The 12155-nt window shown below is 52.1% G+C and overlaps 7 protein-coding genes across 7 annotated transcripts; 3 read left to right on the top strand and 4 right to left on the bottom strand.

Annotated features, from left to right (window-relative positions):
* Window positions 1–78: 78 nt before the first annotated feature.
* Window positions 79–1427, top strand: BDW70DRAFT_137503 (uncharacterized protein). The gene has a single exon (XM_073737050.1). It carries the CDS (start codon window positions 351–353, stop codon window positions 1143–1145), a length of 795 nt encoding a protein of 264 aa, XP_073595465.1. The 5' UTR covers window positions 79–350; the 3' UTR covers window positions 1146–1427.
* Window positions 1428–1492: 65 nt separating this feature from the next.
* BDW70DRAFT_59455 (Stk19 family serine/threonine-protein kinase) lies at window positions 1493–2762 on the bottom strand. Its single transcript, XM_073744359.1, has 2 exons — window positions 2186–2762; window positions 1493–2133 (listed from the first exon to the last, which is right to left on the bottom strand). Exons 1-2 carry the CDS (start codon window positions 2745–2747, stop codon window positions 1541–1543), a joined length of 1155 nt encoding a protein of 384 aa, XP_073595464.1. The 5' UTR covers window positions 2748–2762; the 3' UTR covers window positions 1493–1540.
* A 178-nt stretch (window positions 2763–2940) lies between these two features.
* On the top strand, window positions 2941–3998 carry BDW70DRAFT_59454 (uncharacterized protein). The gene has a single exon (XM_073744358.1). It carries the CDS (start codon window positions 3312–3314, stop codon window positions 3861–3863), a length of 552 nt encoding a protein of 183 aa, XP_073595463.1. The 5' UTR covers window positions 2941–3311; the 3' UTR covers window positions 3864–3998.
* Window positions 3999–4272: 274 nt separating this feature from the next.
* On the bottom strand, window positions 4273–6040 carry BDW70DRAFT_160577 (arylsulfotransferase family protein; the record flags this gene model as incomplete). Its single annotated transcript, XM_073740866.1, has 3 exons — window positions 4273–5318; window positions 5367–5430; window positions 5498–6040. 3 exons carry the CDS (start codon window positions 6038–6040, stop codon window positions 4273–4275), a joined length of 1653 nt encoding a protein of 550 aa, XP_073595462.1.
* Window positions 6041–7052: 1012 nt separating this feature from the next.
* On the top strand, window positions 7053–8279 carry BDW70DRAFT_137498 (DNA/RNA non-specific endonuclease). The gene has a single exon (XM_073737049.1). The coding sequence runs from the start codon at window positions 7085–7087 to the stop codon at window positions 8087–8089; it is 1005 nt and encodes a 334-aa protein (XP_073595461.1). The 5' UTR covers window positions 7053–7084; the 3' UTR covers window positions 8090–8279.
* On the bottom strand, window positions 8207–9688 carry BDW70DRAFT_168526 (putative RING finger domain protein; the record flags this gene model as incomplete). The annotated part of the gene is made up of 3 exons (XM_073742489.1): window positions 8923–9688; window positions 8611–8869; window positions 8207–8538 (listed from the first exon to the last, which is right to left on the bottom strand). The coding sequence occupies exons 1-3, from the start codon at window positions 9490–9492 to the stop codon at window positions 8207–8209; spliced, it is 1161 nt and encodes a 386-aa protein (XP_073595460.1). The 5' UTR covers window positions 9493–9688.
* Window positions 9689–9874: 186 nt separating this feature from the next.
* On the bottom strand, window positions 9875–11458 carry BDW70DRAFT_137496 (uncharacterized protein). The gene has a single exon (XM_073737048.1). The coding sequence runs from the start codon at window positions 11204–11206 to the stop codon at window positions 10172–10174; it is 1035 nt and encodes a 344-aa protein (XP_073595459.1). The 5' UTR covers window positions 11207–11458; the 3' UTR covers window positions 9875–10171.
* Between the last annotated feature and the right edge of the window lie 697 nt (window positions 11459–12155).

Here is a 12155-nt window from a genome sequence, read left to right as displayed (position 1 = left end):
AGCCCCAATTGTGCCTCTAAAAGCTGACACTCCCCATGTCCCCCTCTTTATTTTATTTCCTTCTCTCAGACGACTGTCTGGCCTGTACAGGTAGACAGCGGGCGTGTCATGGGCTTGCTATTGAGTACCTGAAACACCGAGCAATCGACTGACCCTCCTTGACCGGGTACATCTCCAAACACTCGTACTCCGTACTAAATTGCGGAGCATCCGCTCATCGTGCACGGTGCGGCCAATCCACTAAGGCACCGAGATTCCATCCAATCTATCAAGCAAGACCCGTGCCTGTATTTGCCATCGAGCGCCACAGGAACTGGACCAAAGTAATACGGCATACAAACCAAAGCAGCATGTCGTGCCTTTCCAGCCTTATAAACTGCTGCCTACCCACCAAATCGATCGACTCTGGGAGAGAAACACCCCACTATCCTAACGTCCCAACGGCCGAAATTAACACCCCTCAACCACCACAAGATGGCTCCGAAAATGATGGCTATACTTCAGCCCCTCTCCCGGCATACACGCCACGGCCCGGGATGGAGATGACCACCCAGGAAAAGACCCTGGCAGCACATATGCGCGACCCCTCTGTCTCCAACGAAACATACCGTCATCACCAGCATCATCAGCACAGCACAGCAACAGACGAAAAGCAGCGTCTAGCTTGGGAAGAGACAGCAGCCGCTTACTCCCACTCCACCTCCATTTCCGACTCTCCTTACCCCTACTACCCCTATCACACCCACCCGCGCCCCGATGAAGTCTCCTCGGACGTCTCCTCCGCCATCTCGTTCCCAAGTAGCTACGGGAACACATCAACGGCGACAAGGGAGACGCCGCCGCCACCGTACTCGCCGAGGACATTCTCTCCAGCGCCGTCAAGACGGTCGATGTCTATATCCTCTTCCTATCGACATCAGCAGAACCAGTTGCAGATGCAATTGCCGATGTCGGCAATCACGCAGCCAGCACCGGTATATCAGGCGGTAAGACCCCCAAGGTGGAGTGCTAGTCTTGATGCTGGTGCTTGCTCTGGAATACCTCCTGTTTTGCATCCGGAGTACGAGCGCAGTGCCTCGACGACACCGCCGCCGCCGCCTCCGCCAAGGCCGGTCAGGTTCTCGTGGGAGAGTGATCGTGGGTAGTATCGTAGGCGATTTTGTTTAACTACCTGCCTACTTGCATATAGGAGTGTTAATTGGGATAGAGAGTCCCTCCGCTATGCACATATATTGCGTGACGTCTTGTTATGACTTTGTTTCTCGCTTGGTGGGCTCATTGGGTTGGGGCTGGGTTTAATGAGGTGCCTTTTCATGGACGGCGTTATGGATCGACATTTTTAATACTAGTTACGATTTATATGATACCATACTAATACTCAAAAATAACCTTCTATACCTGAAAACAAATTGATCTTTGAAGCCCAGGCCAAACCGATTCTTCCAGGATATTTTTTCACGTTCCCGCTTAGGTTTCAGGCATATAGTGTTAGCATTATTTGCTCTATAAAGAATAAAGATCTAGTTCAGGGTATATAGGATCATAAACAACGGACACCAGGCCCAACACTTCCCGTATTGAAAATCTCTACCAACCCCGCCCCGACCGCTTCCTCCAGCACCCACCGGAAACTCATCCCGTAGAATTCCTTCCACTTCTTTGTCTTTCCCGGTAAAACTCCCGCAAACTCACCCCTAGCCCGCTTTGCCACGTCAAAGCTCCGCTCTGATTCGACTGCACCATCCCACCGATCTCGAAGAAGCGTAAGAGGTGCCTCTCTAGACGGCGACTTCTTGAGGAGTGCGATGAGATGGTCTCTCCCGCCCCCTAGGAGCTTCAGGTATGGGCCAGTGTTCGGGAGGGAGAGATATAAGGTCGCGGTGTGAAATTGCGTTTGGGATGTCGAAATTGTATCATTTGCGAGGGCGCCTGAGCCACTTCGACTAGCAGGTACTGTTGGGGCCATGCGGGGTAGATTCGGCAGAGACGGAACACTAGATGTCCCCTTTGCAAGAGACGAAGATGAGACTATAAACCCAGCCCGGACTAAGGCCGTATATTCTGCGCTCGAAAAGGCCGTTCCGGGTATAGCGCACGTATTCCCGATACGACTGAGCACAGTGAGGAATTTCTCTACATAGAGTCAGCGAGCGCCCTTATCATGCAGACAACCGGGAAAGACAACCTTTCAGCCCGTCCTCCAGCACACTTTCTAAAACCAGTCCCTCCCAATCCTCCTTCAAAACCAAGCAATCACCCAGCCCCGCCGCATCATTCCCCCTCCCTGGCACAATCAAGCGCTTTATCGTCCCTGCCGTAGCCAACTCCATAATCTCCCTCTCAACCTTCGTCGGCGCATCCAGAATCGTATGCACATGCGCAACAGAGACGAGAGGCGGCAACGAGCGTCTGAAATTCAGCACCTGCGCAATCCGCACGCTATTCATTCCAGCGCGCGCGGGGAGCTCCTCAAACATATTGCTTTTGATATGCTTTATCGCGGCGAGGACATTATCAACCGGTGTAGATTCAGGAATATGACGCGACAGGCCGAGGTCTTGCAGTGGGCTGTAGTCTTCGACCTCGAGTTCGTCGGTCTTACTCCTCACTTCACCCGATGTCGAAGGTCGAACGGAAGGCTTGCTGCGCGCATGGTTCACGAAGAGGGACGCGCGAGGGCGAGTTTGGGCTGAGGATTTGCGCTTCTTGATACCGGAGACTGGAGCGGAGGTGAGTCGAAGTGGCATTAGGGTCAGGATAGGAACGAGCAGTGGAAGATGAAAACGATTGGAAGCTTAAAGGCTTGTGTTGGATAAGAGCCTTATCATCACGTGACTCTGGTACCTTGCATGTGATTGTGCATTATAGTAGCCATAGTATAGAATTGCGTAAGCTGTGCACCCCATATAATAAAGTTGAAGTTCTACAAGATACTGCAGGTGTGCAACAACCTGAAGAATTCGTTGAGTCAGACAGCATCCCGGACACATACCAGGTCCGGAGTCGGTTACATATTGGCAGTCACTTAGAGGTTGCGGAGATCGGGTATTTTGCGTCCAATGCTGCATGCCTGCAAGCTGAAAACACATTTGTCAGTACTTGAATGAAGATTGCTCGTGAAACTGGATGGGAAAGGATTATCCTTGGTGTCTGAGACTCTTATTCGACATGGAATAACATTCTTACTGTATAGTTTGCCCGTGGTTGATGACCGGAAGTATATATAGCTAGATCAGACCCTGCCCACTTGCCATAGTCCTCGTCAACTCCTCATCGATCGCTCACTCGAGAGAAACACAAACACAAACACCATGATGCTCATTTTTCTATCTATTTTCCTCTTTCTATTCCCTTCCAGTCTTTGTCTTCCAGATGAGCCCTACCATTATTATCTACAATCAAAACCCAAATATCCCCCCAAATCAACGAACCTCACCTTCTACCTCTCTTCCTCCATTACCCTGAATGGCCACACAAACTACGTCCTCCTAACGTCCCCATCCCTAGCCCAACCGCTTCACATTTACACCGGTGACGGCTCGATAACTCTCGACACTTCTAACGTGATTGGCGCGAGCTCGCAAGCGCCTCTCCTTCTCGCGGACAACGACGGGCTGAACAGCGTGTACAAGCAAGTTATATTGGGAGATCAGATGGCGGGGCGATATACGAAGGGGTTCAAGTTTAATAGGACGTTGTTGGTCCTGGAAAAAGAGGGATTTGGTGGGTTTGTGGCTTGTACGGCAGCGAAAGGAATCAAGCAGGTATATTGGTACCGCAGTGGAGAAGGGGGAGAGGCTCAGGTTGGATGTGAGGAGGTGGAGTTTGAGAGGGTATGGACTGTCAATGGAACAGTGCACTGAGATTTTTGAGGTTGCATGAACATGAAACGGCTAGGATGGCTTTATTCTCGATATCGGTTTTATGTGGTTGCAATTGTGGTCGGTGGCTTGTCGATCGAATTTGATCTGCAGGGTTAGGGCCGTAAAGGACACGGGCAATTATGGAATATGTTGCTGAAATTGGAAACATCTTCGGTACATCTGATAGCAGTGGTCCACACATTGAACTGGGTGCATAAATTGCCTACTTGGAGGATATCCGATGGGCAGTCCTCCGCGTCAGGTCGCGCTGATCTTTCCTGCTAGTCTATGTGAAGAAAGCCGACTAACAATACACCCGGTTCAGAGCAAGCAGTATATTCCTGACCACCAATAACCATCAACGATTCTCTCACTCCACGACAGGCGGTTTAAGTAGAGCGAGGCAAACTTACTTCAAGTCAAACCGGTTAACCTTCAGTATCATGTACTCGCCCCAACGGCTCTTCTCAGTACCCAGAGGAACTTGCTCTTCATCCTCATCATATAAAGTGTAAGTAGGAGCATTTGAGGAGTGAACAGACGAAGGGATAGGAGGAAGCGTCTCAGGCTTGGATTCAACGGCAACGGTAGAAGTCAAGACCCGGCCTTGAGCATCAATGGCTTCAGCTGTCACCAGGCCCAGGCCATGGTCTTTGACGAAGAGCGAAGTCTCGAAACCTTTACGTTCGACCTCGCCTAGGAAGCGGCGGGATCCGTACTCGTCGACAAGGTGGAAAAAGCGCCAGATCTTGGTTTCGGTGTCGCCATTCCAGGAGACATACACAGTTGTGCCCTCGTCGTTCTCAAGGGACACAATGGCCGGCGCCTCATTTGGCAACCCAGTCCAGTTGTACCGGAAGCCACGGTAGTTCTCAACGCCGAGACCCAGGAAACCGGAATCCATGTAGGCGTGGAAGATAGGAGTGCCATCGGCACGGTACTCGGTCAATGCACCCTCAGAGCCCCAGTTGACCAGAACATTTCCATTGGGTAGCAGCTGGGTGCTCCCTTGGGACTTGGAAAGGAGGCCATCGGGAGGCTGGAAGGCTTGGACAATGGTGGCCTTCCAGGTAGCAGTGTCAATCTCGATGATCTTGCCCTGAGAGAATGGATGAGTATGAACTTCGTGGCCGCGACCGTTTTCGGTACCGTGCGCAGCATTGTCGTACAGCGAGATGACCTCCTTGCTACCTTCTTTGGAAACAAAACGAGCATGGTGTTGGAAGCAGAATTGGACATTGTCTCCCAGTTCAAAGTCGGATTTGACTCCACCCAGACGCCAGATAATTTCACCCGTGGTGCCGTTGATCTTGTGGACAGAGCAGGCATCTCGAGCAGAGATCAGGTAGTTGCCTTCTGAGTCTTTGTCAACAGAGTTGATGTGAAAGTAATCCCAGGCATCCGAAGAGTTGTAACCGGAACCAGCCTGGCCAGGGTTAATGGGCAGAATTGCCTCTATGCACTATTAGCCTTGGTTGTCGCATTAGCTCTGGATCTACTCACCGTCTGGGGACACATGCTCCAAGCTCGACCACTCAAATAGTAGTTCGCCAGTTCCAATGTCGAGCTCTGTCCCTGGTTAGCTCGTGCTTCACAATGCAAAAATAAGACATGCCTTGGATGATGGCATCCACGATCCACTGCTGTTCAGGATTAGCTCCCCACGGAGTAAGATCTGCTGGAACAGGCTGATAAACTTGGATGAGCGCAGTCTCTTCGTTGATGATATGGAACTCGTGCTTGTCGCTTAGCTTGTGGTTTCCTGCGCGCAGCTCACGGATCGTTTCGTAATGCTGGTCTAGAATCGTAATATGACCATGGCCATGGCCATAGCCAGGGTTATGGTCACCCTCAAAGCTGAAGAGGACGTCCTTCCCCTTCCAGCGTGCCTTTTGGAAATTGGCGGTCCAGATCGAGTAGTAGCCGTAACCGGACCAGATCAGCTCTCCGTCATCGCGGAGGATGTACGGTGCCGCCTGACGGGGACCATGCTGTTCTCCTGCAGTATCTGGGAAACCGGAGAAAGGTGCGACGAAGAGATAACCCTTCTCGACATCTGGGGCTGCGGGGATGGTGATGTTCAGCCTAGGAGGAGCCAGGTCGGTTCGGGACTTGAACTGCCAGTCCGCAGCCACAAGCGGCAGCAGGGCAGCGGCTGAGAGCCAAAGAGAATGCATTGTGACTGCTAGGGAAGACCATTATGATCAGTCCCAATCCGATCCATCTTTCACATCATTGGATGGGTACATTAACCTTTGGTATATACTCTGCACTGGGCAAATAATAGTTCCGGGTAATTGATCGTGGCAATGAGAAGGTTAAAGAAGATGGCATGAACGGATATCATAGCAGTATTTATGTTCCCAACATGGACTTGAAGTGGGATGTCGTCAACCGAGAGCTTCGCGTCACGTCAAGGGGCTTCCCGATGGCGATATACGCTTCATTCCCTATTCGGTGCCCGAACCCTCAACGATGTCAATCTCGCATAGAATCACGACTAATGACAGACCATCTTCGCCATGGAGCCGAACGGATGTGGAGCAATTACTCCACACTTCTACCAAGGAGCAAAGGCTCCATTGCGGAGTCAGTTTAGCCCAGCTTATATCCGTTTACCAACGCAATGGACTTACATTCAAACCCGGGTTCATCAAGGGCACTATCCCTTCAAACGAACAGTGGCCTCACAGCTCGCTTGTGATCTCACAAAGGACGGCCATGCAGGTCGGAGACCTAACGTTATTGCACCTGATTGTCGTTTGGTTGCTTCGCTCTCCCTGCTCGCCTCTTGGGAGCTGATTTCTCTGTATCCCAGGTCACAGCGAAGTAACCTGACCACATTGTTGAATCTCGATACAAGCTTCGATACATAATTTGTATAAAAAATGAGCATCCTTGGTATGAACGCCATTAGTCGACGGAAGCTGGAACGGATTAGTCCATCAATGCCAGGATGACCATATCAATGTGATCAGCGGGCAGAGTCAGCTGAAGCCTAGCAACGACACGCAGTAGTGTCGGCCTTAAATAAGAGAATGGCATTCCATGAAATTTCAAAATGGAGTAAATCAGAGAGTCTTGTCAACAAAGCCCTTGTATACTACCTTGGGCGGTGAGCAATAAAACATCGCCAATACCGAAAGGGGAAATCGGAAACATTTTCAATTTCTTCTTATCGCCGAGTTTCTCCATTCTTTCAATCCACAGCAACGACAGCCATGTCCAAGGCCACCGTTGCTGCTATTGCAGCCGCCAGTGCCGCCACGGGCGCAGGCATCACAGCTCTCTTCTACTCACGCCCAAGCCCCCAACAGCAGAAGCCAGCTACAGCAACTCCTACAACCGCCCCCGTTCCCCCAACCGCCCCCGTCGCCGTCCCTGTACCATCTCAACCCGCTCCCCCCTCGCTCGCCAGCAAGTCCGCAACCGCTACCGGGCCCGTCGATCCGGCTGGCATCTACCAGTATGGTTTTCCAGGCCCCATAGCCGACACAATCACCTCGCTCCCCCTAACAGGCGCATACGACCGACGCACCCGGAATCCCTCCTGGGTCGCTGAGCACATCACGCCCGCATCACTGGCATTGAAGAACGCGGACCGCAAGCACAGCACGTTCTTCGAAGACTCGGCCATCCCGCCTCTCTTCCGCGCCAAACTCGCCGACTACTTCCGATCCGGATATGACAGAGGCCACCAGGTTCCCGCGGCCGATGCGAAATGGTCACAGGAGGCAATGGACGGAACATTCGCGCTGACGAATATGTGTCCACAGGTCGGAGAGGGATTCAACAGAGACTACTGGGCACATTTTGAGGAATTCTGTCGCGACTTGACGAAACGGTACCCTAGCGTGCGAATTGTTACTGGGCCGCTGTATCTCCCGCATCGAGATGCCGATGGGAAATGGAGGGTGAACTATGAGGTTATCGGCACGCCGCCCAATGTCGCCGTGCCGACGCACTTCTATAAGGTCGTTTATGCTGAAGAGGGGCCGGGGTTGCCGAGTGGGAAGGTTGCCCTCGGGGCGTTCGTGTTGCCGAATGCGAGAATCTCGAATGATAAGAGACTGGCCGAGTTTGAGGTGCCGCTCGAGGCGGTGGAGAGGGCGAGCGGGTTGGAATTCGCAAGCAGGCTAGAGCCTGCGCGTAGGAAGAGGCTTTGCCAGGAGGTCCGGTGTGATATCGTGGTGAGGGAGTTTAACAATGCGAAGAAAAAGGCTTAGACGGCTACTGTACATCATATCATATCTATCTGTGTATTATCTTGTCCCTATACAAACATTGCTGTCTGATATAGACAAATCCGGAAATAAAGGCTTGATGTCTTCAACCCAGTCCAGCTAACATTGAAAGGCGACGCCCGCTTTCGTAGCAACATTGCGTCCTCGTCCTGCAAACCCCGTTCCCTCGGACGATAGCTCCACCAAACCAGGCTGAATCCCCTCCTTATCCTTCTTTTTTTTCTTCTTTTTCTCTCCCGCCGCAGCCTTCTCGTCCCGTGCTGGGTCGCGCGGCGTAAGGTCTGTCTCGCATACATAGCACAGCACCCGGCCATGCAGTTCAGCCGTTTTCTCCTGCTCCTCTTTTGTTGCATGTGGATCCGGCGCATCATGCGGCGTCATAAACTTATCTACGCAGGGCTTGCATATAACATGACCGCAGGGTTTCGTCACTAGCAACATGGCGAACATCAGCACGGCCATCAACTATGTAGATATAGAAGCAAAGCAGGGGAATGACATACGCATCGCCTTGACCGTATTCGTCAAGGTCTTCTTGCAGCTCGGACACACCCGCACGGTAGCTCCATCAGCACCAGCCTCTTCAGTGAAATGCACATCGACCAGCGATTTCAGCGAATAACCGTGCTTATTCGATTCCGTCGAACCAGGACATATTGGGCTCAGCTTGACCATCTTGTTCGCGGCAATCTCGTTCGGATCCGTACCGGGTGTCAACGAGGGAATCCAGAATGACGGAAGCGCCGATTTGCTTGATTCCGACTGTGGGCCAACATTATTAGTCCAGGTCCTAGAGGATGATGTGAAAACCAAACCTTTTCCCTCCTTATCTCCTCCATCAATCTTTCCCTCTCCCTCCTCATGACCCCCTCTACCGTTTTCTCGTCCAACTCAAATACCTGCTTCCTCACCCCTCCCCCAACATCAACCTCTCGCTTCTTGACCCTCTCCCAGATTTCGTCGTCATCAACCCCAGCATCCCCATTCGCCTTCCTCTTCTTATTTCCCGCCCTGCCCCCATCATCAAACCCCATACTAATCATCTCGAACTCCCTAACCTCTCTCCCCCTCGCCTCCTCTCGTTCGCGCCCGCTTTCCTCTTCAAGCTTCTTCCTCGCCTCCTCTCGCTCCTTTTCCAGCCTTGCAATCTCCTTCCGCTGAGCAAGAAGATCGTTTATAGCGCATTCGCGACAGAAGAGGTCGCCATTCGTGGCGCATGCTACGCTAGGCGTGCGCGATGGGTGTAGACATAGACGGCAGGATCCAAAGGGGAGGAAGGAGTCTCGGCCAATGACGCCGCGTTGAGTGCCCCAGGCTGTGCGGAGGAGGGAACGCTCATAGGAGGTAAAGTGCGGAAGGGATGTGTTGCGTTTTGAATGAGCCATTGTTCTCTATTTATTTCGGTCTGTGACCGTGGGGTATCCGTTGTATAGGTTCTTTCTTTGGGGAGCAATTCGGTGGTTTGTTGTCGGACAATGGCCTAGTGTTAAATCGTGACGTTTGGTATTGCTGTGGAGCACTGGTCAGTTAAGCGGAGCAATATGGCAGCGCAATAAATTCTGCGCCTCTGATCTCTCTGGCTAGCAATTAAGAAGCTATATACGCTGAAATAGGATCGACATACATTCTGAAGTAAAGTTGTGGATGTCATGAATCTTATGGGAATCAACGCTTCGGGCTCTCACCGCCCGCAGATCTACACCTATAAGCTCTATAGAAGAACATGACAGTGCAGGCATGAGTGAGAAATTTTGGTATTATCCTCGTCTTGAATTCAAATAATAGCTTATTGCGGTCATTCCTAGGGTAACCTATATCTACAAGAATGGTTAAGTTTGACGTGGCCTAGCCCAATCTCAAATATGATCGTTAACCTGCGAAACGTAGATTATTCTGGCAGGCGGACACGCCTTGCGTTGCCTTCCCTGCCTTGTCAGATAATCATGGAAACTGGTCAATGGATGCGGTCCATTGCTGCTTGTGATCCTGGGGACTTGAGGAATTTCAGTGCTGTTTATGTGGTACATACAGAGCAAGGTGGGCTCGCGACCCTTGTTACTATGTTCAAGAACAATCCCCAGCCTGAAGACTCTTGAGGAGTTTCTCCTTCAGCAAAATATCCTCGGGCTCAATATGTCCCCACCGCTCCTCAACCAACAAGCGCACGAAAGGATCACCAGGTCCAGCCGCACATTTCAAAGCGGCTCGAAACACTACATTGTTGGTAGGCCAAATGATAGGGAAGCCATAGCACTCGATCCGCACGTAGATGTGTAGCAGCCGCGTGAATGTAGCAAGATCACGGTCATGGATCACGCGGCGCAAAGTGCGAGTAGCACGACGGAACTCAGTATCTCTGTCGAGGAACGCCCTTGTCGAGATTAATTGCAGAAACTCAAGCTTTTCCTCTGTCCAGGGCGGACAAAGCAGCTTGGCAGGAAGGTCGGCATCCTCACAGCACGGGAGCTCAAAGTAGATCTTCCCAGACGGTTTGCTGTCTCCCGCTGGAAGGACCTCAATAATGCCAAGGTGGAACCATACCGCAATATTGTAGTCGTGCGAGCGTTTAAAATCAGATCCGTCGAATTCACGATCTGACCGGTTGGCCCGCAGAACCAAATCGCTTTGGCCGCGCTGACCATTCGGTGCCTTATCGCAGGCCTTCAGATCATCGAACCTGCGCGCAAATCCAGCAAGAAGAGACCTATCCTCAGGAATGATATCGAAATGGCGACGTTTATATTTGATGACATGGTTCAGGAACGCCAGCTGACAGCTGCGAATTAGGGGTAATGTGCACCACCGGCACTCAAGAATCCGAGTACGGAGCTTTTTCAGTTCATTACGCTCGATGTGGCCAACATCATACGAAGCCACGAAATCCCGCGTAAGAGAAGTGTCCCCTTCGCCGTCCGCTTTGATGAAGGCCAATTGAACAAGCCATTTATAGACGATGGGGTTGGAGAGCGCCCGGGCGAGGTAGATAGAAGCTCGGGCAAGGTTGATCTCCAGACAGCGGAGGAATATCTCCTGAATCAATTCCGCAGGCAACTCCTCCAGGCGTGACTTCGGTTGAGCCAGGAGCTGCTCCCGGGACATTTGACCGCACTAGCCTGAAGCTCGGCGAGGCGGGTCTTCAGGGCGCGACGGGATCGGTTCATGCGGCTGGCCAGGGATGGCTTGCAATGAACGATTGGCATAATTAAAGCAAACGAGCCAGCCGACGACGACGCCTGTGCGCCGCAGTAATTCCGTTCCCTGCTTTAGAATCTGGGCGTCTCGGTTGACGGTTGGTCCCGAGTCCCGACCAAGCGGTTACCAACAGCTCAGCGCGAGCAGAAAGTGCAAGAGGTGCAGAACGGCGCACGGTTCAAGGCCGCTGTAGGTCCATAGCTAAGCTGTCCCGGAGCGGGTCAACTAATCTCCCGGGGCGCTAACGGATCCTAGACTCAGCCATCAACAACTCAAAAGCCACGTCCTCGCCAGATCACCATCCGTCGATCTAAAACTCCGGGATCCCGGTTGCTCTGCAGAGAGCTGCGCAATTTTGGACTCTTGGTCGACGACTTCTCAATTATGTGCATATCCAGGGTCTCACCGGCCACTAACCATCTTTCACCCCCAAAAGGCGCATAAACTGACTCGCCCTTACGCGACTCCAGCAAGGGGCAGAGGCTGGGGCTGTCTTTGTTCCAGCTCCGACAGGTGCCAGGCGAGAAGTCTATCTATGTTCGCCATTCGCGAAGCATGTCAGTAGCGAGTAGCGACCCGTGATATGTGGGCCTGCCTATCGACACGTTAGGACTCGCGTCAGAGCTCCTCGGCGTCCTGTAGGCTGGCAGATGCCTGAGTGGGATCGGGCAAGGTATCTCCGAAATCACGGCCCAATCATAGATCAACCTGCACTGAGTTCGATGTTGGAGGAATGAGAATGGCAGAAGTTGGAATGCTCTACCATTTTCTTACTCGTACATTCTGTGGCTAAGATTATTACCCCGGGCAATCCACTAGTCTAGAGGTTGCGGCCTAGCAACAATGGCGAGCGAAG

Source organism: Aspergillus foveolatus, assembly GCF_047715535.1.
Source record: "Aspergillus foveolatus strain CBS 279.81 unplaced genomic scaffold BDW70scaffold_28, whole genome shotgun sequence".
Taxonomy (NCBI): Eukaryota; Fungi; Ascomycota; class Eurotiomycetes; order Eurotiales; family Aspergillaceae; genus Aspergillus; species Aspergillus foveolatus.
Note: the sequence above shows the minus strand (reverse complement) of the source record. Positions and strands in the feature narration are given on the sequence as shown.

Bases quoted from the DNA above. Each gene is read 5' to 3' on its own strand.
- BDW70DRAFT_137503 (XM_073737050.1), top strand. From the start codon at position 351: ATGTCGTGCCTTTCCAGCCTTATAAACTGCTGCCTACCCACCAAATCG.
- BDW70DRAFT_59455 (XM_073744359.1), bottom strand. From the start codon at position 2,747: ATGCCACTTCGACTCACCTCCGCTCCAGTCTCCGGTATCAAGAAGCGC. The intron at 2,134-2,185 runs GTTGTCTTTCCC...GACTCTATGTAG, and splicing joins GCTGGAGGACGGGCTGAAAG to AGAAATTCCTCACTGTGCTC.
- BDW70DRAFT_59454 (XM_073744358.1), top strand. From the start codon at position 3,312: ATGATGCTCATTTTTCTATCTATTTTCCTCTTTCTATTCCCTTCCAGT.
- BDW70DRAFT_137498 (XM_073737049.1), top strand. From the start codon at position 7,085: ATGTCCAAGGCCACCGTTGCTGCTATTGCAGCCGCCAGTGCCGCCACG.
- BDW70DRAFT_137496 (XM_073737048.1), bottom strand. From the start codon at position 11,206: ATGTCCCGGGAGCAGCTCCTGGCTCAACCGAAGTCACGCCTGGAGGAG.